The sequence below is a fragment of the Neopelma chrysocephalum genome, unplaced genomic scaffold, assembly GCF_003984885.1.
Source record: "Neopelma chrysocephalum unplaced genomic scaffold, ASM398488v2 Primary Assembly neopelma1_105, whole genome shotgun sequence".
NCBI lineage: Eukaryota > Metazoa > Chordata > Aves > Passeriformes > Pipridae > Neopelma > Neopelma chrysocephalum.
The window spans coordinates 786,636-813,795 of NW_020897769.1; the positions used below are offsets into that span (position 1 = coordinate 786,636).

Genomic DNA, 27,160 nt, shown 5'->3' on the forward strand with positions numbered 1-27,160 from the left:
GAGCACGTGATCCAACGGCGCTCCGCCCCTTCCGCCCGCCCCGCCGGAGGAGCCGCCGGAGGGGCCGCGGGGGCGCCGGGCCCGGGACGGGCCGGGCGGGGACAGCGGGCACAGGTGAGGGCACAGGGCAGCGCCGGGGGCCGGGGCAGGGCTGGGTCGGGCGGACAGAGCGGGCACGGAGCTGCGGGGCCGGGGGGAAGCCGGTGTAACGGTGCGGCCTCTCCCCCCGTCCCCCCCGCGGGTCCCGGTGGGGAGGGACGCGGCCGCCGCCGCAGCGGGAGCTTTGGCTAAAGGTGGTGTTGGGAGCTGAGGGGAGTCACGGATTTGGAGAGTTGTGGATCCCCCGCGTCGGACAGGGACGTGGGTGTGACAGGAGTCAGTGAGTTCCAGGGGAGAGAGAACCCCCCCAGTGGCAGAGGGGAAGGGTTAGGTGGGATAGTGGGATGGAATTCCTGCCTGGGAGGGTGGTGGGACACTGGCACAGGTTTCCCAGAGAAGTTGTGGCTGCCCCATCCCTGGAAGCGTCCAAGGCCAGGTTGGATGGGACTTGGAGCAGCCTGAGATAGTGGAAGGTGTCCCTGCCCACAGGGTGGGACTGGATGAGCTTTAAGGTCCCTTCAACCCAAACCATTCCATGTTTCCATGTGCAGTGTCTAAAGTGTCTCCAGCCCTTCTGCTCTTGGTGTAGGTCTTCTGCTCTTGGTCTTCTGACCCTAATCCCACAGCTCAGCCTGGGAAAGGTCCTGTGTCCTGGCTGTGCTTCCCTGCCTGAGTCACTGTTTCTCTTCCAGCAGCTCCAGGAAGTGACAGAGAGGAGGCAGGAGCAGCTGAGCCTTGGGAGAAGGTACCGATGGCACTTGTTGGATGGGTAAATGATCCTCTGGAATGGCCACTGAGCTCTCCATGGAGGAACGCCAGTGCTGGGAGTGGAAAATGGAACCAGGCAGTGTGTGGAGATGGGATTCCCTCCTGTCTGCCCCTGCTGCAGCACATGGGGGCAGAGCTGATGTCCCCCCGGGTCTGTTTGGGTGCTCAAGCAAAGCTCCCATCTGAAGGAGCCTCCAGGAATAGATGGTGTGAGAAATAGCGCAGCTGCAGTTTGGGAATCCTGTGACACAGTGAGTGTTCCCAGCCTCTGGTTCTGTGAGTTTTGGCTTGCCCAAGCTTTAAACCCTTCCCTAACCTTGGAGGCTGTTCCTCAGGTTTGTGCAGGCAGAATGAAAGGAATGGTTTCGCTTTTTACGTCTGTGGGGAGCAGGTGTTTGTGGAAGGCACAACTGGGGAATGTTCCAGGTGCTGGTGGTTCTGCTCCAGGCTCAGGGGTTTGTGGGGCAGGACTGGAAGCACCAGCACCTGGGAGGCTGCAGGGACATGTCTGGCAAACACTGCTGCTCCTCTGACTCCTTTTGTTCCCAGAAGGACTGGAAAACAGGATTGTTCTTGGTTTCAAACGCTGCATGAATGGTGCTTGTGTAGAACAGAGAACTGTTTTTAATTCTTTCGGATGTAGCAGCCAAAGCATCTCATGACTGTGCTGAGCTGCCCCCTTGGAAATGGCCCCCACCCTCTGCAGGGGGCAGGGAATGGTCCCTGGTGTGTGTCCTTACACTTGGCTGCACCAAAATACCTTTTGGGGCTTGGATTTGCTTCGCCCAGGATTTTGTGGCGTTGTCACTGACAGTTGTTCTCCAGGAGCTGAAGTGGTTTGGGAGCAGCTCCCACCCAAAAGTGGGTTGTTTGCTGGAGCTGTGTTGTGCCTGCACCTTCTGCCCCTCCCTTACTCTGCACACCTTGGAAACAGCAGCAAACCTCTTTTGGAGCTCACCATCCTCAGCTGCCAGAATGCTCAGAAGTTGGAAAATCACCATGGGTCCTAAAATTCCGAAGCTCATTCCTCTGCTGTGTTTGTAGGAGGTTCTTGGGGAAATTGTGCTACACAAAGGTGCTTTTCCTTTCCCATGTCCCTCTCTGTACAGCTGTGCTTCTGCTTCCTACTGCCAGGTGCTCTTGGCAACTCCTTTGCCTTTCAGGATTGGGAAGGGTCTGATTTCCATCTAAACACCTCCCTTCAGCCTTTCTCCAGCATTATTTGTTCAATCCCACTTGGCCTGGATTGTTTTTTATTTAAAAAAAAACCCCAAGAAGTCATGAAGCTGGTAAGAAATGGGTCTGTAACACGGATATTTCAGGAAATATCTTTCAGGGATGCAGGATTCCTTTGGCTCCAGCTGCCTTGGCAGGGCAGAGGCTGGTTGTGCAATGGCCACGGTGCCACCTGCAATTAGAGGATAATGAGCTGCTCAGCACAAACAACTGGTTTAATGGGAGGGGTCATGGGACAAGCTCTGGGGTCGGCAGCTGTCAGCATGTGAGTTTGGGAGGAGTTCAGCAGAGGGGCTCCAAAAACTGGGGAGGCCTCACTGCAGGAGCGCCAAGGCTTGTGCTGCTGCCCCTGGGTGTCATGTGGGGGTTCTCAGTGCAGGGTGATGCACACAAAGCCTCTTTTTTCACCTGGGAATAGCATTTTCAAGGATAGATCTGTGGGGTGGTGGTGGTACCTGCCCTGCAGATTGAGGTGCTGCCTGCAGCCCCTCGGCTCTCAAGGCTCACCTGCTTCTTCTCCTTTGCCTTGCATCCACCTTCACCCCCTCCTCCTTCCCCAAATCCCACATTATTTCTTTCCCTCTGCCACAGTCCTTCATTTTCTTCTTCCATCCTCGTTGTGGAAGGTGGCACCAGCTGTGTCTCCAGCTGGATGTGGTCACCAGTGAGGGAAGGCAAACCAGTCCCGCAAAATTCCTCACCTGGAGCATGTTCAGGTAGGGGTAGAGTTCATCCATGTAGTATCCCAAGTCGTTTGGGTGTTCTGGGAGTCTGACAGGGCGGCTGGAGCCCCAGGCTGCACAGCCAGGGGTGGGCTGGCACTGACTGGCCTTGCCATGGTCTGGTCATGGACTCATCCAGCAGGTTTGTCCAGCTCTGAGTGCCCGAGTGCAGAGCCGGCAGCGTGGGGTTGAGTAGCTCTGTGCATCTTGCATCACACCTTTAATTATTCCCTCTGGGATAACAGCTCACTCCTGGTTGTGCAGCACAGCTCCACGTGCAGGTGTTTCTGAGGGACTGTGAGCCCTGGTCCTGTCACTGGGTTAAGGGTCCAAACCCCAAAGCCTTGTCACAGGTGTGGGTACAAGGGTGGTGCCCATCAGTGTGGCACAGTTTCCTGTCTGCAGAGATCAGAGAATCATGGAATGGTTTGGGTTGGAGGGATCTTAAAGCCCATCCAGTCCCACCACCTGCCATGGGCAGGGACACCTTCCACTAGCCCAGGTTGCTCCAAGCCCTGTCCAGCCTGGCTTGAACAATTCCAGGGATGGGGCAGCCACAGCTTCTCTGCCCAACCTGTGCCAGGGCCTCCTCACCCTCACAGGGAACAATTGCTTCCCAATATCCCATCTATCCCTGCCCTCTGGCAGTGTGGAGCCATTATTCCTTGCTCTCTGTGGATGAATATATGTTTTATTTGGAACAAGGGATGCTGCAGGTGTTCCTGGAGTTCAGGGAGAGGAGAGAGCCCAGCTGAGTGCTTTGGTCTGACACAGCAACCGGGGGCGTTTTGGGGTGGGAGATTTCCATCATGTCCCTGTTTTCCTTCTTAATAGTCCTTTTGCCTCTTCATGGCTTTTCCTCCAGAACATTTGGATGCTGCAATGTCCCAGTTTGTACTGTTGCCTGGTGGAAGGTTGAGGTTGGAATGTGTGTCCTGCTTTGGGAGGAGGCTGGAACCGTCTGTGGAAATTCAATGAGTCCCAGGAGCGGCTCAAAGCTGGGAGTCCCCCCGTGGTGTGTGTGCCAGCCTGTTCTGCCTCAATGCCTCAGGGTTCAGAGCCTCTGGGCTATGATCCAGCACTTCCTAAAGGCTGGCTTTATTCCTCCCTTCTTCAGGAACTTCAGTCTGTTTTTTAAACCATCTACAAGGAAGGAGAGTGTATAGTTCGGATCGAGGAAGTGCCTGTGAGCAGGATGAAACCCATTGCTTTGACAGAAATGCATCAAATCTCCATGTGCTGAGCAGCCAGGACAGATTTGGTGGAGAGGGAGGGGTTGGAAAAGTACCTGGTGTGCTCAGCCCTCGCTGTGTGCCAGCTGTAATTCCCACTGCAGTTGGCAGCAGCTCCGGGTTGTTCCTGCTCCCCAGGAGCCCAGCAGCAATCCTGGTCCAGGCTCTGGCTCTCCTCCCCTAAGCCATCCCCTCACCACAGGGAGGCTTTCCCAGGCTGTTCTCTCCCAGGATTTTGTGCAAGTTGAGTGCTTTATATTCTCTTCATGCTTGAAAATCCCATTAAATCGTTGTAGCCCATATTTCGGTATGTTGGGTATTTTCTACCTTGTCGAGGAAGAGGCTGAGCTGCATCTCCCCAGAATGAGTCTTAACCCCAATTCCACGTGGTGCTGTTTGGATTTTGGGGTGTTCTGAGAAGTGTCTCCTAAAAACAACACCAAAATGAAGGTGTTCTGCTGGAAGAGTTCCAGTGCTGGGCGTTCACTAAGCGTGGAGTGACAGCTTTCCAGCTGAGACTTGATGCAAGCATGACACTAAACTGGACTATTGAACATAATTGGAAATATCTGTTGAAATCTTGCTTTTGTAGCCATGACAGTCCTTAAAAAAATAAAGGGAAAAAGGAAAGGAAAACGGGAAAAAAGACGTGGTGTTTGAGGTGAGATGATATTTCATTAGTGGTTATGCGGCTTCTTTTTTTTTGTCTGACAGATTTGGGCGTCAGCTTTCTCTGTTAGATCTGTAACAGCAAATTCTTGTTCTTTTTGAATGCCAGGAAAATAATTAGAGGCAGCAGATATGGGAAGAATGGGATGAGTGTAGGTCATGTAATCCGAAGGTGCAGATCCTTTGTGTTGGTGTTGCACAGGTTGTGGTGGATGGACAGTGTGTGACTGCCAGGAGGGACATTTGGAACCTGGAAACTGGAGATGGGTTTACAAAATACTACAAAATGAAATTACAAACAAGTAACTCACTTATTTGGGAAATAGAAAATGATCTTATTTGTTGCCCAGAGAAGCTGTGGCTGCTCCGTCCCTGGAAGTGTCCAAGGCCAGGTTGGATGGGGCTTGGAACAACCTGGTCTGGTAGAAGGTGTCCCTGCCCATGGCAGGGGGTGGAATGAGGTAGTTTTTAAGGTCCCTCCTCATCCAAGCCAATCTAGGATTCCAGGGTTCTAGGTGTTAAGATCATCTCATCTTGCATCCAAGCCATTTTCCAGTTGTTTTTGTGTCGGATGTGCCAGGGCTGGTTTCACAGGCTGCTGGGAGCTGCCTGTTGCACTGTCCTGGGCCAAGTCTGTGGGTTGTGGGGCTGGACCCTCTGCACCCTTTCACAGGGAGAGGATGGAGAGAGGTCCTGAAGCCTCCTGAGTGCCTTCACTGCCATCTGGGAGTCCCTGACTCCACTTCTCCTCAGTGTGGACTTTGGCTGTGGCTCCTTGGTGTGGGCTGTGTGATGTGGGAATTCATCCAAGGAGCAGCCTATCCCCATAACAAAAAGAGGGCCTGTAGGGATGTCCTGATTCCCAGAGCTCTCCTAGGGAAGGAGCTGGCCAAGAGGACAGCTGTGGTTGTGATCCAGTTTAAGAGCAGACATTTTGGCAGGAGGTGGCTTTGGAGCCTCCATCCAAGACTCTGATGTTTTCGGGATGAAAGCGGTGCCGGATCAGTTCCTGATGCTCCGCGATGGAAACCACATGTGTTTATTCTGGCTGTTTCCCTCTGGGTCATGTGTTAGTCACGCTCTTCCTGTGTGCTGGGAGGGCTGAATGATGGGAAGGGTTTGCTAACCCCAGGATGGCCGTGGATACCTGGGAGTCATTGCTTACCAACCACACAGGTATGTGGGAAAAACAAGGCTCTCTGGTGATCCTCCTCTGCAGAGCTGTGACAGTCAGTGATGTCACCATCCTGGATTCCCAAAGAGGCTGGGAATGGCAGAGAAGCTGTTGTGTTGCAGTCTGGAAATTGCTGCAAGTAACTGAACTTAGTCTGGAAAGTACAGCTTAAAATCCAGTAGCAACCTCCCCTCAACAGATCACAAGCTGCCCGTAAATTTGGTCTTGGGCATTTTTGTGCCGGGCTGCTTTTTGTCAAAATATTAAACTGAAAAGCTGAAACTGGTTGTGAAGAACCTCCTGGGAAGAGGTGTCTGAGCTGACATTGTGCTTTTTAACTGAGAATTAAAATGGAAATGACAGAAAGTTTAGAAGGAAAAAAAATGAGGTTTCCTGGAGAAAGCAATGGATGGAGCAGATAAATGAGGCAGTAACCAGGAAAAGATGTTCCTAATCATGAGTTGTGATGTACAGGTGCTTCCAGCTCAGCTGCCTTTGTGCTTAAAAACGTTTCTTTTGGCTTTTGGAGGACTGATGCTGGTTTTGAACAGGGCTGGCAGTGCCTTTGGTCACAACTGTGCCCTCATCATGCATCACCTTGGTCCACACATGCTGGAACGACGGCTGGAGCCTGGAAGTGCCTGTCGTGCTTTTGGGATGGGTGTGTTTGCTGTTTGCCTTCCCTTGGGTATTCCAGTGTCCTGGGCTGAGAGGCAGAAGCTCTGTGGAGTGATGGATTATTCCAGAAGAGGTGATACTGGTGTGGCTGTAAGGCTGTGGTGTCAGTGCATTCCAGGATAGCAGCGAATCCCATAACATGCTGTATCAGCCCCATGTGCAGAAGTGCCAGGAAAACCCAAAATGTCACAGGGTTCATGCTCTGCTTTCTGCCATGACCCAGACTCCTGTTACCTTGCTGGGAGGATGTCAGGGCAGAGCACTCCAGGGGCCTGTGTGAGTACGTGTCAGAGAACAACAAAAGAGCCCCAAACAAACCCTGAAACAATCCAAGTCTTTGTGTTCGGCTTGTGTTGGTAGAATTCCCAGTTTCTCACAAACCTCCTATTGTTCAGGCCAGTGTGGCCGGGCAGCTCTGGCCCAAGGCAGCAGCATTCCCGGGGGGGTTTGCCTTTGCTGGAGCAGCTGCTGAGGGCCAAAGGCTGCCTGGAGTGGTGGAGTCCCACTGGCCAGGTCAGCCTTCTGCCAGGGCCAGCACAGCCTGAGAGGGACAGGATTCTGCTCCTGCACTAGTGTGAGGCTGGGGGAGCCCCAGAGCCCCCCTTGGCCACCCCGGGAAGGGAGCAGTCATAGAATCCTGGAATGATTTGGGTTGGAAGAGACCATGATGACCATTTACTGCCATCGGTTGCTCTAAGCCCCGTCCAACCTGGGCTTGAACACTTCCACCCTTCTACAGCTTCTCTGGGCAGGGAACTCACCACCTTCACAGGGAAGAATTTCTCCCCAGTATTCCATCTAACCTGAAGTCATTCCATGTTGTCCTGTCATTCCAGCCCTTGTAAATTTGGTGTAGTTTCCCATCCGCAGAAGCAGAGGCTGGTTGTAGTCACTTCAGACAGCTCAGGGAATTGGAGCAGGGAATGACTTGGAAAAACAGCATTTTCTTGCCTGCGGCAAGTCATCGGCTTTGCTGTCACAGCGTGGGGAGAGAGGACTGGTCCTTCCCTGGGGGATTGATTTGGCAGCACGACTGTGCACGAGGCTTCTCGTTACAAATCTTCCAGGTCTCGAGGGCTGGAACTCAACAAAATCCAAACCAGCTCACTTAGTTTAGGTGTAGATGGAGTTTGCCCCTTATTTGCTTCAGGAGGGAGATGTGGGGGGTTTTTAATGGCACGTGAGCCTCTGGAGGGGTGATGTTGCCCAGAGAGCTTGTGGTGAGGGAGCCCCACAAGCCCCAACCCCCCTGTTGTCCAGAGAGCTTGCTAGACCAGCAACCTGGTCTAGTGGAAGGTGTCCCTGCCCATGGTGGGAAGGTGGAATTGGAGGAGTTTTCAGGTCCTTTCCAACCCAAACAGTTCCAGGACTCTGTGAAAGCCTGGCTCTGCTGGCTCCCAGCCAGGCACCACGAGTGTTGACATAACACTTGTGTTGACATAACAACTAGACAGCTACATTTTTCTCTTCTCTCCTTTGTTTTTTTTTTTTCAGTTACAGTTGGTTTATTCTGCATAGTTTTATTCTTATTTATTTATTCTTCTTATTTATTTATTTATTTGTTCTTATTATCTGGTACTTGCCGGAAGGGACTGCCCGAGAGCCATCTGGGGCTGGGAAGGAGGGGGAGCCCTGAGCTGTCAAAGCATGGCTTAGATTTGCTGATCTTTAAAAAAAACCCCCACTGTCTTGTGATCCAGGTTTTGGTTTTCCAGAGGAAACAGCCACTAGGTGGTAAGCTGGCTCCTTCCCACAACGGGAATGACTCTGGAGGTGGCTGGTTGGGATTGTTACCCGCTCCTGGTGTTGTTCTCCTGCTGTGATGTCCGTGTGGTGCTGGTGGAGCTGGGGTCAAACCTCCCCTCCCACAGGGATGGGAAAACGCTACGGGAACTTTTTCCACGCTCTGACTGGGAAAACCTCGAGCCTGTGTGCTGGAAGGGCTGCTCCGAGCGTGGCAGTGCCGGAGCTCTCCGGGGCTACACCTCACCAGTCCCACTCCCCTGCTGCCGTGGTGGCACTGGGACAGGTGCTGCTGGGTGACACTGGAGCACAAAACAAGGAGAAAATCTTGGAATGTCTGGGTTTTTTTTTTTGATTGGAAATCACGGCGAGGGCTGAGCATCCCCTCGGCCGAGCTGGGGCTGGCAGCAGGATGGCAGCGGAGCTCCAGCTTCCTGGCTGCCAGCGCTGTCATCTGAGTCACTTCCAGGCGTCGTGGGGACCCTGTCGGGTTCTGCTTCGTTGCTTCCCTTTTTCTTGACTGCCATGGAGAGCACCAGGACGGAGTAGAAAGCTGGAGGAGGTGGATGGGGGCAGCTGGAGGAGGTGGATGGGGGCAGCTGGAGGAGGATGGCGTCACACCGGCGTTGGGGACACCGGGAGCCTTGGGGTACGTACGTTTGCTGAGGGGGGAGGTCCTGGCAGTGCTGTAGCCTGTGGAAAGAGGCAGCTGTTGCCTGATGAGGAATGGTGATAAATTAACAACTAGATAAGCACGAGAATGGTCTTTTTTTTCTTTTTAAATTTTATTTTTTGTGCATGTGGTTTAGCCTGGGAAAGCATCGCTCACCCACAGAGGGAGTGTTTTGGTAAGAAAAAATGACTTAAACCTGATGCTGCATCGGGGCTGGGGGGAGAAGTGAGCATGGGATTATCCTTCTTGTGTCCTCTTTGTGCTGCCAGGTGTTCCCTGGGCTCTGCTGCAGCTGGAAGGTGCTGTGTTTGCTGCCTCAGTTTTGGCTTGTAAAGCTGTAAATGAGAACAAACTTGGGGAGGAATTGGGAGAAGCAGGAGGAGCCGTTGCTCTGGTTTCTGCTCCTCGAGCAGGGGTCTGGCTGCCTGTGCAACCTGGGCAGGAATTGATGCTTCTTGTGGAAAGCAAATGTGTTTAGGTGAGATATTGGGGAGAAATTGTTCCCTGTGAGGGTGGGGAGGCCCTGGCATAGGTTGCCCAGAGAAGCTGTGGCTGCCCCATCCCTGGAAGTGTCCAAGGCTGGGTTGGACAGGGCTTGGAGCAACCTGGGCTAGTGGAAGGTGTCCCTGCCCATGGCAGGGGGTGGAAATGAATAATCTTTAAATGTCCCTTCCAGCCCAAACCGTTCCATGACTCTAGGAAGACAAACATATTTTAACCCCCCTTCCCATGTATTTACACACACAAAGAGTCTTATTGGAAAATCCCAGTAAAACTGTGTTACACTGCAGATGAGCCCCATGACACACAAGCACAGAGTTTCCTTAGTTCTCTGCCAGGATGAACAGGCCCTCCCTGACTCCTGGGCTGGCAGTTGGACCCACTGTGTTCCCTGGAAGCAGCTCACTGGAGGAGCACCACAGCACTTTAATGGCATTTAATTATCTTTATTGTTAGCTAATGAATATTAACTTTGAACTCCTGGCTTTCTCCTGCCCTCAGCTCTCTGTGCCACGCTGTCTCTGTGCTCTCGGGGAGCTCCCATGCCTTCCTGAGCACCCAGCTCCCCTGGGCTCCCTCTTTCCTGGGGTATTCTGCACCAGTTTAATGAGAAAACAGGGCTTTAAAGTTTAGGAACATCATGTTCCACAGTGAAGAGCCCAACGCGTCACTCTGTGCAGCTCCAAGGCTTTTTTTTGTGTGCTGTCGTGGCTCTTTCTGTGTAATAGGAAGTGTTTTCTGCAGAGTGTGTAATTCAGCTCGTTGGGAAGTGCTGGCTGGCGTTTTCCCTTCCTGAGGCTGAGCCACATATTTGGTTCCTCTCTAATTCTCTGAAAAAATATCAGTGTTTGCAAGAGCAAAGCACACATGGCCAGCAGTGTGCCCAGGTGGGTAAGAAGGCCAGTGGCAGTTTGGCCTGGACCAAGAATAGTGTGGCCAGCAGCACCAGGGCAGTGATCGTCCCCCTGTGCTGGGCACTGCTGAGGCCACACCTTGAATTCTGGGGTCAATTTTGGGCCCCTCACAACAGGAGAGACATTGAGGGGCTGGAGCGTGTGCAGGGAAGGGAACGGAGCTGGGGAAGGGGCTGGAGCAGCAGGAACAGCTGAGGGAGCTGGGGGGGCTCAGCCTGGAGAAAAGGAGGCTCGGGGGGGACTTTCTGGCTCTGCAACTCCCTGACAGGAGGGGGGAGCTGGGGGGAGGTTGGGCTCTGCTCCCAGGGAACAAGGGACAGGAGGAGAGGAAACGGCCTCATACTGGTGCCAGGGGAGGGTCAGGTTGGACAGCAGGAGGAATTTCTTCCTGGAGAGAGTGGTCAAGCACTGGAAGGTGCTGCCCAGGGAGGTGATGGAGTCTTTATCCCTGGAGGTGTCCAAGGAACGACTGGACGTGGCACTCAGTGCTCTGGGCTGGGTGGTCACAGGTTGGACTTGATGATCCTGGAGACCTTCTGCAACCTCCATGATTCTATGAGTCTGTCTTCTCATGGAGATGCAAAGATTCCCACTTCCAGGTGGCAAGAGCTATTTTTGAGGCTCAGACATGATTTTTTTCTCCAGTTTAGTTTATTTATTTATTTAGTTTATTATGTTTTCAGAGCTTGTGTGTTTGTAGTTTCCCTGCTGTTCTGGAGAAGAGGAAGAGACACAACAGGTCTCGTGTTGTGATCTGACGTGGGTGGCTCCTTGAGATGGCTGGGGTCCAAAAAAAAATCATTGCAAACCTGTTGAGAGCATGTGTGGAGGTTATTTAATAAATACATGGGTGGATGGCACTTAGCCTTGGCTAACACTTGACCTTGGTCATTTTGGCTCTGTTGGGTCACAATCAGCAGACAGAAACTCATTCACAGCCTGTGGGATGTACAAAGGAGAAAAAGGAAATATGTTGAGAGGCTTTTTAGACCAAGAACTTTGAAATATCGTTGTGGTTGCCCCATCCCTGGAAGTGTTCCAGGCCAGGTTGGACAGAGCTTGGAGCAACCTGCAATAGTGGAAGGTGTCCCTGCCCATGGTGGGGGATGGGATGAGATGAGCTTTAAGGTCCCTTCCAACCAAGCCATTCTGTGATTGTGTAATAGAATTGATTTTCTGTAGAGAAAAGCATGTCCTGAGGTCTTTGGGCTGCTCATGTGTTCGGGATCGTGGTTGGATCACTGGGAGCCGTGGCAGTGGGTGACACGGGACGGCACAGCTGAGATGGGGCTGTTTCTCATTTTTGGGGTGATTTGCAGTTTGTTGTCTCATAGCCTTGGTAAAGCCTCACTCGTGTCTGACATTTCCTTATCCAGCATCCAGTTTGAGCCCTTTTCCAACAGTGGACTGATGGATGTAGGATCCCTGCTAGGGAGAATCTCTGTGGGCTTGGTTGCTAAACTTGTTCTTTTAAGAACTCAGGCACCCCATTGCTGCCATGTTTATGGCTCCCCAGTTGGGTTCAGAAGCCATACTGGGACCTGCTGTTGTTTCTGGCATGTGGCAGTATGAAATCTAGCGCAAGAGAATTGTAAAGCTCTTCCAAAACCTTGGAATTCTAACCTGAAATTCAGGTGGCGGCACTGCACCCACCCTTCCCATGGGCAGAGCAGTGCAGCCTCCGGGTCTTCAGGATCAAGTGTGAGTCCAGTTGGCTTAGAAAATGAGGTTCCATGCTTGTGCTCTAAAAAAATCCCCTTTGCTCCCAGGTTTGGAAGCTCTGGCCATGGATCAGAAAGGCTATCGACGGGGGAGCTTCCAGAGCAGCACCAGTGATGAGGATATGCTGGAAATAGCCGGAGCCTCTGTGGACTTATCCATGGCAGACGATGACCCACCACTCGACAGGGAGATGGGAGGTAACACCCACAAGCTTTCCCCTGTTTTTCCTGATGGCTTTTGGTAGGATTTCATGTTAATGTTTTCTGTGTGGATCCTGCTGACTTCTGCCCAGGATGGGTCTGATGTTTCCTGGCACCAAGGTGAAGAGTTTGCAGGATTCTGTGCTGGATTGCATCCCTCTCTGTGTGGTTCCTGTGCTGTTAGATGTAGCATATTCTTTCCCACTGCTTTGCTTTCCAGACTTCTGGATAGTCCTTTCTGGAGTTTTCCAAAATAGAGCTGGCGGTGCCAGGAGGGAGGGATGTGAGTGCCACGGGAAGGGATGGCAGTGCTGAGCAATTCCTGGGGGGTTGTGATGTTTGCAGAGACTCTCCCCTCCCCTCTGCTCCCTTCCCTTCTTTTCTTCTTTATCTGTAGTTTTAAAGGTTTTCCCTTGTGGAGAGAATCTCACACTGTGACAGCAGAGAAGGGTTTGTTGGCTTCCCCTGCCAACCCTCAGCTGTCCAGAGGGTCTGTTCCTCCTCCAAGACTCTGAACTGTGACATTAATGGAGGAGGGATGAATCTGCATGGGTCTGCTGAGCTTTGGCACTGGACAAGCAAGACCTGCCTGCTTGTATCCTCTGTGAATTATCACCAGTTACTGTAAAAGCAGAAATACTTCATTTGGGGCTCTGTGCCTTCCCATAAACCTTCTCGTCCTCTTCTTCCCCCACCCCTTTTACTGTAGGGCAGAAATTCAAAAGAAATCCCTCTGATTTGCTTCCCAGCTGTGTGCTCTGCCTCTGGAAGGGAAGACAGGCTTCCTGAAAATGTCACCTGCCAGGAGCCCAAACTGCCAGCTTTTCCACAGGGAGTCTTGGGAGGGCCATGTGATCCTTGTCCACTTGGCTTGGGCAGAGGAAGGATCCCTGTGTGTGGATAGTGGCTGCATCAGTTCTGAGAGAGAAACATCTGTGTGAGATTCAAAACCCTCTGTCACTGTGCAGAGGGATTTATGGGCATGATTTACCTCCCAAATGTGTTCTTCCCTGGGTTCCATCCACGCAAAGGAGGGTGGTGTCAGCTCTCTGGGGTGAAACCTGGGCTCAGGTTTGATGTTTAGAGAGAAGGAGCTGAATCCTTTAATTTCTTGTCAGGAGATTGTTATTCCATGGAGCTTAGAAGCAGTAGTGGGTGACTTGAGCTGGGTTTTGCTGTTTGCTGGGAACAGCACTTGGTTGTTCCTCTCCTTGTTTAACAGGCTTCTCCCATCTCCTCTGAGGATGTTTGAAGGCTTGTGGCTACTTCTATAAAAAAAACAGGGCTCTGCCCCACTGGCACCTGTGGCTTGAAGTGATGGTGGTGGCAGAACCTCAGAGGGTCGAGAATCACAGAATCCTTTGGGTTGGAAAAGCCCTCTGAGACCATCAAGTCCAACCATCCCCCAGCACTGCCAAGGCCACCACTAGCCCATGTCCCCAAGTGCCACATCCATATGGCAGTTAAATTCCTTCAGGGATGGTGACCCCACCACTGCTCTGGGCAGCCTATGCCAGGGTTGGACAACTCTTTCCATGAAGAAATTTTCCATCATATCCAACCTAACCTTCCCTGGCACAACCTGAAGCCAAATACCTGAGGAGTGGTTCCCCTGGACGAGGCTCTCTGTGTTGACAGGATGCTCAAGGCCATGGGAGAGGTGACACAGAAGTAAAAGAGGAAATGTAAAAGAGGAAAGAGCTCCTTGCCCAAATGCCAGTTTCAGTTCACCCTGTGACTTTCCCCTACTGACTTCAGGAGAAGTCAGCTGGCAAATGTTTGGGTGCCAGGTGTGAAACCTGAAGCTGTGGGGGCACAGGTTTGACTGGAGCTGGGGAGGTGGCAACTAAAGTTCTCCCTGCAAACCTCTGCCTGGTGTGGTGTTGGATGGGGACCAGGCAGTGATGCCTTTGGGAACCAGAACCCAGCCCTGCCTTACCCCTTCTCCAATGCTGTCAAATTCTCCTGCAAGGGTGGTGGCTTTTCAAATTGAAAGGACACCCAAAAGTGGAGCTTCCAGCTCCTGCCAGGTGCCCAGAGGAGGCAGTGTCACCTCCTGCCTGAGGGATCTGTAAACCTGGAACGTGTGTGGCAGCTGGAGCTCCTCAGAGCTTTCCCTTAGGGGGCCCTGACTGGTGAGTGACAGTGGCAGGGCTCTGCTGGGGACCACCAGCCTTGCTGCTGCTGAAATGTAGATATTCCAAGTGCTTCAGGCCTGTTTCAGTCAAACTGCTCTAAACCCAACTACAGTGGCTTCTCAGGCCTGTTTGTGTTACTGAAACCTCAGCATGAGTAACATGTTCTCTCCCTCTTATCTCCTCTGGTCTGGACTTCAGCATTTTATCAGTAAAATGTAACAGATAAGAATTTCCTTGATTATTATGGGTTTTTTTTCCATGCTGTTAAGTTGTGCTTGGGAGTCAAACTTGGCTTTTTAATCAAATCCCCTGATACTTTTATAGTTTTCCTTGCAGTCTTGGCACTAAGGTAATGGTGTTACAGCAGGAAATGAGGGAATCTTAGCAGTGCTTTCTCAAAGTTGCTGTCAGAGTTGGAATTTACATCTTGGCCAAAAGGGTTCATGGGGTGGGACGGTCTTTTGAAGGATGCAGAATCCTAGAATCATTAAATAGTTTGGGTTGTAAAGGGACCTTTAAAGGTCAGCTGGTCATCTGGCTTCCCAGAAGTTGTTTCATCTTGCTGGTATCACCTTTCTGTTTCACAGTAAAGGTGCCCAGAGCTACACGTGATGTCCAAGGTGCATTTGTGCAGCAGCAAATCTCTGCTGCTTCTTGGCTTGAGGAATTAAAACAAAAAAAGAGCTGTTTCCTGGTTGCCTCCCCTCAGTTACTGAGCAGTGACTTGCTGAGTGTTGTTGCAGACACTTGAAGTCAAACGTGCTGACTTAGAGCAGGAGGGTTTGCAGTTCCCTTCCTCCTCCTCTAAACCTTGTTTTTTGGCAGTGAGTTTCTCCTGCTCCCTCGTACCCCAGCTGTGAGTCTCTAAAGCCAGCCCAAGACATGCTGGTTACCCAAAACACTGCCCTAAGTGTAGTCACCACTTCTCCAGACCTCTTAGAAAGACATGGAATAGTCCAGGACAAGCAGAACTGAGTGGGATTCCAGGGTTGCCTTTCTCCTGTTTTGAAAACAGAGGGATTTATTCATCATCCTGTGTCTTCGTCCTGTTGCTTTTCTATGAGAAAGTTTCCCTGTCACTCCCCAACAGCTTAATTTGCTTTAGATCTTGTAAAGAAAGTTCTGTCCAAAGCTTCATGGGTACCTAAAACACGGTCAGTTGGATTCTATCTGCAGTCCTGTTGATTGTTGGGGTTTTTTTGGATGAAATATAAGATTTATGAGGCCTGATTCCTTTAGCCAAATCTGCTGGAAAAGCTGCCTTGCCAAGAAACGTCTCCTAGATGAGGGGGTTGCTTCTGCCAACCTTGTTATGAGGGCAAGTCGTACTGATTCCTAGATAGCCCTTTCCAAGACTGTTGGAATGCCAGTGGTTTCCCCTGAATAGGTTAAAGGATGTGGTGGGAGTTTAAGTGAGGTGGCAATGCTGGTTTGTCTTGTGTTTTATTTCAGTGGCCCTTTCCCCACTCGGGCAGTGGGAAGGCAGCACCAGCTCTGGAGGAATAAGATGTAATGCTTGGGAGTCATGGAAGCCTCTGGATGGGCTTTAAATTGTAGGAGCAAAGGACCGTGTTCCCCTTTCTTTCAGAGAAAGACTTAAATGTGTTTCAGTGGTGGAAGGTCTCCTTTTCTCTGTAGGATTGAATGTTTTTTTCTCTTGGAGCTCTAAAGGCAAGAACTGAGGCAGGTAATGACAGGGGGAGGGTTTGAACTGAGAGAGGGGAGATTTAGGTTAGATCTAAGAAATTCTCCCCTGTGAGGGTGGGGAGGCCCTGGCACAGGTTGCCCAGAGAAGCTGTGGCTGCCCCTGGATGCCTGGAAGTGTCCAAGGCCAGGTTGGACAGGGCTTGGAGCAACCTGGGCTGGTGGAAGGTGTCCCTGCCCATGGCAGGGGGTTGGAACTGGATGGGCTTTAAGCTCCCTTCCTTCCCAAACCATTCTGACACTCCACGATCAGACATCTGAATGCACAGTTTACCCTGACTGATTCCTGGTGCTTATGAGCACAAACAGGATTTAGCAGCGAGTTATTCTCCATCTTAAATTAAAAATTTAATTAAAACTTGAAGTGGGAACCTCGAGCTGGCACATCTCCCCTGGCTTTTTTCTGTGACCTGCCTTCCTCAGACAGAGAGCCCCGGAGCAGTTAATCAGCGAGACCAGAGTCAGCATGTGGAGGGCGTAGGGTTTCAGTCTCGCAGGCAATGTCTGAATGACAAGTTATCACCAGCAAATTGGAGCTGGAGGAACTTAATCACCAGCCCCTTCTAGCTCTTGTGTACACTGAATGGCAAGATAAAGGTGCTGGTGGGGCCAGGAGGTTGGGAGAGCGCTTTGAAGTATCGACTGTGCCCAGAGGACAAAAGGACAATCCAGTGGCTGCCTGCTGGAAAGACAGTGAGCAAAGAGCGTTGCTGGGAGCTATTCAGCGAGGAAATTGTGAGCTGGGTGGGAAAAGAAAGGGGTCTGTGTGTCAGTACATCAGTGACACTGCGGTCAGGAGACTATTGATAAATGTGTGTTTTCCTTTGCTGCATCCTGACTTGGTGCAGAGCAGGTTATATGCCAGGCTGGTGTGCCAGGAGCATCCCTGGTGGGAGGTGGGGAGCAGGGTGCTCGTGTCTGGGGTGTCCCTCCACGGACAGGCTGGTGAGGTGGTTAAAGGTTGGGTTTGGCGGATCTTTGGGGTTGGACTGTTGGGGTGAAGGGGAATCGGTGTGTGGGTCGGGGCAATCCCAAGCACAAATCCAGGCTGGGTGGAGAATGGATGGAGAACAGCCCTGAGGAAAGGGATGTGGGGGTGTTGGTGAATGAGAAGCTCCATATCCCCTGGCTGTGTGCTCTGTACCCAGGAACCAGCAGTGGCCTGGGCTGATCCCACAGCGTGGGCAGCAGGGCAGGGTGGGATTCTGCCCCTCTGCCCCCTCAGGTGAGACCCCACCTGCAGAGCTGCTCCAGCCCTGAGGTGCAACATCAGAAGGATGTGGAGCTGCTGGAGAGAGTCCAGAGGGGGCCCTGGAGATGCTCCAAGGGCTGGAGCCCCTCTGCTCTGGAGCCAGGCTGGGAGAGCTGGGCGGGTTCACCTGGAGAAGAGAAGGCTCCAGGGAGACCTGAGAGCCCCTTCCAGTGCCTAAAGGGGCTCCAGGCAAGCTGGAGAGGGAGTGGGGACAAGGGCCTGGAGTGACAGGGCAAGGGGGAATGGCTTCAAACTGGCACAGGTTGCCCAGAGAAACTGTGGCTGCCCCATCTCTGGAAGTGTTCAAGACCAGGATGGACAGGGCTTGGAGCAACCTGGTCTTGTGGAAGGTGTCACTGCCATGGCAGGGAGTGAAATGGGATGAGCTTTAAGGTCCCTTCCACCCTGGACCCTCTGTGACACTGATCACTCTGAGTGTGCACTTTACCCTGCCTGATTCCTGGTGCTTATGAGCACAAACGGCATTTTCCAGCGAGTTTTCTCCAGCCCGAAGCCCTGGGCAGCCCCAGCTCTGCAGCTGCCAATCTGCAGCACGGCAGGCGGGTTTTAGTCCCGGGGAATCCATTCTGCCAGATAAACTGTCCCGAGTGCTCCGCTCGCCGCTTCGGGGTGCAGCCTCCGCTCTGGACCATCGGGATTCCCCATCCCTGGCCAGAGCTCGCTCCCTCTGTCCTTGCCTGCGAGCCTGTCCCTCTCCCCGTGCCTCTCCAATCCTGTCCCTCCGTGGAGGTGCAAGGGCTGGCTCATGTGACGGTGCCGGTGACGACAAGCCGGGTGCGGGGGGGGGGGGGCCCAGCGCCGCTGCGGGATCGGAGTCCGGAGGAAGAGGATGCAGCAAGTGCCGCTGTGAGCCCCAGGAACATCCCCTGACCCACGGCCATGGCACAGACAGACAGACCCCCAGAGGTGCTCCCGAGGAGCGGCTGAGCCAGGGTGAGGAGACGCAGGGAGGAAGAGGTGGCGTGAGCCGAGGGGAGCGTGTCCGTGTGTCCGTGCGCGCTCTGGAGGCAGCGGGCAAAGTGCTGCCGGTGGCTCTGGGGCTGGGGTGAAGGCGGTGGGTCAGGGTGGGTGGGCAGTGGGATTTCTGCTGTGTAATGGTTGTGCACTGCCTGCAAACCCCTGGCTTTCCCCGGATTTGCTGGAGCAGGGATCTGCAGGTGCCATCACTTGCTGCCGGCAGGACTGTTCCTAAACGCTGGGGCTTTGTGGGGGTGGCACAGGGCAGAGTCTGTAACTTTAACAAGCCCTGCCTGGCTTTTCTGAGCCAGAGTCTGAAGTGGAGGATTAATTAACCCGTTCTGGGGAGGTGATCAAAACACCGAGAAAACTGTGTTTAGAGATGAGCTGTAACAGGGTCACTTTTCACTTGCTGTCTCTGGCATTAAATTCTGATTTAGAGATCTGGACATTCCCAACAGGGGGACCTGTGCAATGGCAAAGCATCACTGAGCTCATTTTCCTCCTTTATTCCTATCTGGTTATTCTAGGATCCTTGATTTGCAACCAACCAAGGCAGGAAATATGATCTTGGCAAATATTTATGGCTGTCAGCCATTTTATCATTCTGGATTACTCCTGGAAAAAATATAAGGATGTTTCCTCATTATCTTCTGTCAAATGGACAGTTGTGCTGTAGGGCTGGAGACCTCGGAATTCTGCTTTGGGAATGGAAATCCTGGTGCTGTAGGATGGGCAGGCTGGGCTGGGGGGGGGATCCTGGAGGGTGGGATCAGGCTCCAAACTGCACCTGCCTGATCTGGAGTGTGTGAGTCCCTTCTGCATGTGGGATCACATGGGCTGTGGATGTCATCACACAGGCTGAGGATGGGATCACGGATGGGATCACACTGGCTGGGCCTGAGGGATTGAGGGGGCCATCAGGGTGTTGCTGGGGGTCCCATGACCTGCAACCCCTCTGGCATTGCAGCTCTGTGCTCGCTTTGTGCCCTCAGGGTCTGGTTTGTGGTGCTCTGTGGCAGCCTTGAGCTGGGAGAGCATTCCCAGGATAGCTCCAAGTTGCTGGTCTGGGTGATTTTTCCAGGACAGTGAGCACGGAATGCCCCTGATCTCAACTTCTTGCAGAAAATGCTTCTCAGGATGTTCTGTTTGCTGGGTTTAACTCTCCTTTATTAATACTTTAATTTAGGACAGCTGTGTCTTTAATCTTTAGGAAACATTGCAGTGGATATGCTGAAAAACCAATGGAATAGGCAGTGAGAGCCTGCTGTCTGCAGCACGGAGATGGGAATGGTTGGGGTACTTCAGGAGAGTTGGTCATTCCTGTAGAAGCAAAAAGAACTCCTCAGGCTGGGCTGCCTGGTTTGGGGATGGGTGTGCAAGGAGTCACTCACCTGTTTTCAAGGTGGATTTGGTGTTGTCTTTGGCATTTCTGGGCTTGGGGAGCCCATCATTCCCCCCAGAGCCACCTCATCCCTGGGAATGTGACCGTGGTAGTTCCTTGTCTGGGGGGCATGAAGGCCTGGATGGATTCTGGCTTCCCCCAATGCTCTCACCAGCCATCAGTAACCACCCCTCCATCCCCAGATCTATATTCCAGCTTTCCCAGAGCACAAGGATGTTAAAAATACACTGCAGTGTGAGGTGGGGGGCCTGGAACTGGGAATTGGATGTGGGTGACTGTGGTGAAAAGGTCTGGTGTGCCACAGAGTCTCCCAGGTGGGCACTGGGATGTTGTGTGCCCCCATGGAGCTGGGTCAAACCCTGCTGACCTCAGTCCTGCCACGGGCACAGTCTCCATGTCCTTTGGTGGCCTTGGCTGTGGAGAGCTGCAGCTCTGGGCTGCAGGTGGGACTTGCAGAGCTGCAGGTGACTGGGAGGAGGCCTTGGCTTGTCCCCTGTACCAGATCCCTGCTCCAGGCAACTCCCATTGCTGTGGGCAGCACTACCCAGGCGGGCAGGAGGAACTCCAGGTACCTCAGTGCTCCACGGTCTCCCACCCGTCTGTCTGTTGTTATCAGGGGGATTTATTCAGAGAGGTTCTGGTCCATCAGATTTATAGAAGAGCGCTTAGAATTTCCAGTGGGGATATTTGAACAGGGAAGCCTTGATGCCAGTTTGTTTATTTCCAAGCTTTTCGCCTCAAAAATGTCATTAAAGCCAGGAATTCCTTGCGGCTCTTGCCAAACGTGCCCTGTTTGCTTCCCAGTGCAAGCTGGGGCTCATGGCCTGTGCTCTCACCATTGGGAAGAGCTTTGGAGAACTCCAGTTCACCTTCTTTTTGTCCCAGATGAAGCGAGGAGCCTTTTTAAGTGGGTTATTTTGTGGTGGTTGTCAGTTCTGTACGTGACTCATCTTGTTTTCCTCTGCCTTTTTCCCTGTGAAGAGGCAGCTGTGCCAATCTGGGAGATGGGTTGGGAAGACATCACAGCTCTCTTTTCCCCTCCTGCTTTAGACGATGGGGCAGAGAGCAGCTGTTTGAATTCCTTATTTTTCCCATCTGGAGACACCTTTGCCCCGGTGATAGCTGCAACCTGAATGTGCTGAGTGAAATATCAACCATTATCCTTCTGCCTGGGAGTTTTAACCCTGCTCTTCCCCACCACTTCCCAGTTTTCGTTGGATTTTGGCTTTTGCTCTTCTGTTTTTCCCTCTGGATGACTGGAAACACTTAGTGTCTTACAGAACCATGATTTTGGGAGTGTACACCCACACTAACCATTGTTTTCCATGGGCTGGAGCAGGTTAGGCAGGAGGTTGAGTGGGTTGGCTGAGTTCTCTCCACCAAAGGAGGCTGCAAGCCTCAGTTTGGTGTTTTCCCAGTGGTATCCCACTTGATACCACTATTTCTGCTTTCCATGCCCCATTGGATGCTTTGCTTTCCCTGTTTCCCTGCTCCCATCCATTCCCTCCTGCCCACCATGGCCAGATCCACCTGGGATTCCCTTCAGCTCTCCTGGGGGTCTCAAATATTCCCTTTCTTCTCTCCCTCTCCCCTCTGCTCATTTCAAATGGCAAAATATCCTCACGGCAAGTCCTGGATTTAGGGAAAAGTCAACATCTAGTGATGATTCACTTCGTTTTTGAACAGTCATATCCAGGAACAGCCCCATCTCAGTGTGAGCTGCTGGAGCTGGGAAGGCTGTACCTGGCACAGATCACCTGGGAAGGTGTGCCTGGGGTATTTAGCTCGGGAACATCTCAGCAGCTCTTTGTTTCCACTGAAATCTGTGCTTTCCCCCCTTAATTAGTGTTTTGGGGTTTTATAAAAAAGGGGGAAACTAAGAAATGCTCAATTTTCCCCATTCCTCCCCCACCAGGCTTTTCCACGTATAATGGAGGAGGGATGAATGGCAAAAGCACCATGATGGATTTCCTGGAGGAACCTCTTCCTGGAGTGGGCACCTATGAAGATTTTAACACCATAGACTGGGTGCGAGAGAAATCCAGGGACCGGGACAGGCACAGGGAGGTAAAAATTCCTACTTCTCCTCATTGGCACTGAGGGCAGGATAATTAACTTTGTTAACCTTAGTTCTGATTGCTGGGCTAGGGAGGCACTTTCTGGAGACACCTGGGATGAAGGGGTTACCCTTAGGATGGGAAGTGAGAGCTTTAGTTAGAGGAAAAGGAGCCCTAAATCCCCCATGTTGCAGTTTATCAGCTGCTACTTCTCTTCTGAAGACTTTTATTTATTTAAAATGTGGGCTTCAGATAGGCAAACCAGCCTGTTTTTCTGCTTTCACAACTGCAAAGGTGAGAGATGCTCTTTCTGTTGGAATTTTTTTGTTTGAGAAGTGCAATTTTTCCAGAATTCTTCCAGAATCCCTTCACCGCTGTGCAATTAAAGGAATTTGCTCAGAAAGCAAGGGGGACTTTAAATGAACTACCCATGTCCTCAGTCTGCTCCTGCCTTGCTGGCAGCACTCTTGGAGGGTGATAACTGAACTCAACTTGTCTATTTGTTTCCCAAAATATCCTTTGATTCTCTATTTTTTCTCCCCTGGGCTTCACAAAACAACTTGTGTCTTTGCTAACAGGACCCAAATGGAGCACACACTCTGCTCGGGGTGTGAATAAATACAAGAAATACAGTGTAATGCCCCAAAATTTGAGTGAGTGCAGACCCAGCCGAGGGGCTTCATGTCCCTGCTGCCTCCTGCCCCAAAACTGGTCCTGTCACTGGGTTAAGGGTCCAAACCCCAAAGCCTTGTCACAGGTGTGGGTACAGAGGTGGTGCCCATCAACGTGGGACAGTTTCCTGTCTGCAGAGATCAGAGAATCATGGAATGGTTTGGGTTGGAAGGACCTTAAAGATCATCCAGTTCCAACCCCCTGCCATGAGCAGGGACACCTTCCACTATCCCAGGTTGCTCCAAGCCTCATCCAACCTGGCCTTGGACACTTCCAGGGATGAGGCAGCCACAGCTTCTCTGGGCAACCTGTGCCAGGGCCTCCCCACCCTCACATGGAAGAATTCCTTCCCAATATCCCATCTAACCCTGCCCTCTGGCAGTGGGAAGCCATTCCCCTTTGTCCTGTGACTCCAGGCCCTTGTCCAGAGTTCCTTTCCAGCTCTCTTGGAGCCCCGTTAGGCACTGGAAGGGACTCTAAGATCTCCCGGGAGCCTTTTCTTCTCCAGACTGGGCAACCCCAGCCTGTCTTCATAGGAAAGATCAAATCAGGTCAAGGCAGAAGTTAGGGCTGGCCAAAGAGGTGTGGGGTTTGTCCAGTGGAAAGAAATCTAAAGGAAGTAGTTTTGGCAGCCACCCCAAGCCCTCCTGGATTCCGTCACAGGGATCAGTGTGGCATTTGGAAAAACCCAACGGACGCTCATCCAGGCAGAAAGGATTCTTACTGCCTTTATTCCTCATTTAGTGGGTATTAGTTGTGTGCATCAATGTGCCTTTTTATCTGGGAATAATAGTGGTGAGCTGGAATGTTTCCCTTGGGAGAGGCAGCTGGGTGCTCGGGGCACACAATGGCTGTTCTGTCCCCCTTTGTCCGCCTGTCAGGAGCAGTGAGACTGACAGGTCAGCTCAGCCTGGGGCATCTGGGATGGGGCTGAGTCCCACTTCCCAGTGCCACCATTGCCTGCTTCCCAGCCTGACCATTCCTCTGTGCTGGCATTAAACCTGTGACCCCCTCCTGTCCGTATCCTTGAGGACCTGGCACAGAGAGGCTGTGGCTGCCCCATCCCTGGAAGCGTACAAGGCCTGATTGGATGGGGCTTGGAGCAATCTGGGATAAGAAAGGTGTCCCTGCCCATGGCAGGGCGTTGGAATGGGTGATCTTCAAGGTCCCTTCGCACCCAACTCATTCTGGGATTCCATGACCCTTGATCCATTCTCCCACACCTCCCAACCAGAGCTGCATTTACTGCACCAGCTGTAGGAGCAGCTGCTGTCTGATGCTTTTCTCTCCCCTCACCCCCCCCAAAGTAGAGTGACAGTGTCACCAAGTAGTTCTTAGAGCATTTACACCACAGTGGATCAGTGTCCTCATGGATTTTTGTTTCCTTTTGAAAACCCTTCCCCAGATCACCAACAGAAGCAAAGAGTCCACCTGGGCGCTGCTGCACAGCGTGAGCGATGCCTTCTCGGGCTGGTTGTTGATGCTCTTCATTGGGTTGTTGGCAGGTAAGAGCAAACCTCCAGGGAAAACTAATTCCTGCGCTACAGCATCGGGATCAATTCCTCCACAAGCCCTGGCAGGTCCCTGGAGCAGGATTTGTCCCTGGAGTGAGGACTTGTGCCGCCACCGAGGGCTCTGCCGCTGCATTGTAGTTCACAGAGGATTATTTTTAAGTGTTTTGACGCCCCGTTTGTGCAAAAGCAAAGCGCAAAACTGAGGCTGAGAGCTGCCCTGGACACTGCTCTGAGTCTGCTGCTGGTACAGAGCTCTGAAACAAATAAAAAATGTTAATTAAAGCAGAGCTGATGGAAATGCTGGGCTGGAGGAGAGTGCTGTGCTTTGTGTACATCTGTGCCAAAGGCTCCTCGGGGGCACTGCAGAGGTTAATGCCAAGGACTGCCAGCAAGAGTTACTTCTTTTTTGGTTTTTTTTCCCCACTTTACTTGGATATAAAAAGCAAGAGGTGTTTTTTTGGAAGTCAGCTTCTTTCAGAGGTTGGCTGGCTGAGACCTTTTAAATGACTTAGAAGCAAACTTTGGCCCTAGAGCAGCAGGAGTAAATCACTTGGATACAGATCTTCCCGATAGGAAGCAGTGAAGCATCTGTCACGAGGGTTGAAGTGAAATCTCCTGTTAATGTTTACCCAGGAAGGCTGCTGGCCAGTTTGTCATTAACTGCTGGACTTGCTGAATGTTGATTGCAGCCTCTGAAGCTTGTGCTGCCACTTGCCCCTATAGATCAGAGGTCCCTGTTCCTGGCCTCTGCTTTGCTCTGGGGGTTTTGGTGAGAGCAGAGCTGATCCCAGTGATCTTTAGGGATCACAGAAGTTATTAATAGAAATTGCATGAAGATTCCTCTTTTAAAATCCAAATTAACTTCTGTGCTGGCTCTGCTGGTGTTGTTTCACTTGGCACAGTTGTAACTTTCCCCTCCTTTATTTTTCTTTTTTTGAATTGGCATTGGGAATGTTTTTTCCCAATTCAGAGTTATTGCTGTCACAGTGTCGGCGTTGTTGGTGCAGCTCCTGGATTCCGGTGACACATTTTGTCTGAGTCCTCCAGGAATGTTGCTGTGCTATATTTAATAAACAGTTTTTCAGTGTCATTGGGAAGAATTAATTGCTGGTGATGCAGGGGGGTTTGAACACAGCCAGCCTTTGAAATATCATCAGCTGTACTGTTCCCTCACCTGCTCTTTTCAATGTATTGAAATTATTCAAAATCAAGCAAATCTGCCCCTTTAGCTCTCCATAGAATGAATTGTAGGCAGAAGTTCCAGTGTTTCTCTACGTGTTGGAGGGTGAGTCAGGAATTAGTGGGGCAGACTGTGACCTTCAGGTGTTTGAGTGTGCACAAGGTGCTTATTAAACTTATTTTGGGTTTTTTTTTTTCCTTTAAACCAGGTTCCTTGGCAGGGCTGATCGACATCTCTGCCCACTGGATGACAGATCTGAAGGAAGGAGTTTGCTTGGCAGGGTTCTGGTTCAACCACGAGCACTGCTGCTGGAAATCCAACACCACCTTCACCGACAGAGACAAGTGTCCCGAGTGGAAGAGCTGGTCCCAGCTCATCCTCGGCTATGGAGAGGTGACTGCAGCTGCTTTTGCTGCTGGATTCCCCAGTTACCCAGCCTGTATCATCCCAGCCTGTATCATCTGGGTGTAGATGCCAGAAGTCCAAACTCTGGGTGTTCAGTGGTTAAAATGCTCATCATTGGGGTCTTCCAAGGGTGTCAACAAGTTAGTAATGTGTTGTCCTCGGGGGGGATGCAGGGAAGCAAAACACTGCCAGTTTTACAGGTGCAGTGTGTTAGTTGTGTGTCCAAGACGTGGTGCTTGGAGGGTATTTTGCCCATGAACATTTAGGGGGAATGTCATGGGTTCCAATCCTGTGTTTGGGGCAGCTCTATGCAGTGGAGCAGCTGCTTGACTGGGACAACACTGAGCCACTTCCAAGCTGAGGTTGAACTTGATCATCCTAGAGGTCTTTTCCAGCCTAAACAATTCCATGATTCTACTCCTGTAACTTGTTTGCTGTTTAATAAATCCCACTTTTGGAGGTGGGATTGGTTCATCCCCATAACCCAGCACATGTACCTCATCCTTGAAACCTCAGGCTTAGGGTAGCTCTCTCCATTTTTGGCTGATAACTCTGTGAGATGACCTGCTGTTTCCCTGTGCTCACTTCAGTGCACAGGTTTGATATGGGCTCACTTGAAATGATCTAATTTGGGCATTTTTCTCCGTGTTTTTTCAGGGGGCGTTTGCGTATATTCTCAACTACTTCATGTACGTTGTCTGGGCCTTGATGTTCTCCCTCCTTGCTGTGCTACTTGTGAAGGGGTTTGCTCCATATGCCTGTGGCTCAGGGATCCCAGAGGTGAGTGAGAATGAGAGTGGGTGTTTTTCAGGTGGGGCAGGGGATCCCCCATCCAAAACTTACACACACCTGCTATGGAATAATTTCTTCCACTTCAGGTAGTGGCTTGATGTATGGGTGTTTTTCCAAGCCGTTCCTGAAACATGTCTGGTACTAAAATCTCCGTGCAATCCCTTTAAAAATTAAGATGTTTTGGCATTTACTGCAGGAGGTACTGCTTGGGTGTTTCTCCATCAGGGATAGGGGGCCTGAAGGAAGGACTCGGGTGGCTGGTTCTGCCTTTACATGGAGGGATATTTTTACAGACTAAGTTACTTTTGATAGCTCGTGGAGGGCACTCTGAAAGCTGTAGGGAAGGGTAGGGTTGGGAATGCCCAGTAAATCAGGAGCTCTGACCAGGGCTTGAATGAAAGCCTGTAGAGCTTTGTGTGCTTGACTTCCAGATCAAAACTATCTTAAGTGGTTTCATCATTAGAGGCTACCTGGGCAAGTGGACGCTGGTCATCAAAACCATCACCCTTGTGCTGGCCGTGTCCTCGGGGCTGAGTCTGGGCAAGGAGGGGCCCCTGGTCCACGTCGCCTGCTGCTGTGGGAACATCCTGTGCCATCTCTTCACCAAGTACCGCAAGAACGAAGCCAAGCGCAGGGAGGTACATGGAGACACCAAAGTGGGGAGGTCGTGGCTCTGGGGCTTCCCCCTGGGGGTAAACTGTTCTGTTCTGGTGTGTTCTCCCTGTGCCAGTG

General features: G+C 51.7%; 1 protein-coding gene across 5 annotated transcripts in view; it reads left to right on the forward strand.

Moving 5' to 3' along the window:
• Positions 1–794: 794 nt before the first annotated feature.
• Positions 795–27,160, forward strand: part of LOC113973683 (H(+)/Cl(-) exchange transporter 5) — a 36,642-nt gene continuing 10,276 nt past the window's right edge. The window contains exons 1-7 of one of the 5 annotated variants that reach the window (XM_027696097.1): positions 795–868; positions 12,179–12,328; positions 21,724–21,875; positions 23,943–24,042; positions 25,440–25,624; positions 26,294–26,416; positions 26,860–27,066. In XM_027696097.1, coding sequence (XP_027551898.1) covers positions 865–868; positions 12,179–12,328; positions 21,724–21,875; positions 23,943–24,042; positions 25,440–25,624; positions 26,294–26,416; positions 26,860–27,066 — 921 coding nt within the window. In that variant the 5' untranslated portion in view covers positions 795–864. Of the gene's footprint in view, positions 869–8,836; positions 8,971–10,266; positions 10,383–12,178; positions 12,329–18,237; positions 18,380–21,723; positions 21,876–23,942; positions 24,043–25,439; positions 25,625–26,293; positions 26,417–26,859; positions 27,067–27,160 lie in introns of those variants that run through there. The other 4 variants (XM_027696098.1, XM_027696096.1, XM_027696099.1 and 1 more) reach the window with 4 other exon arrangements.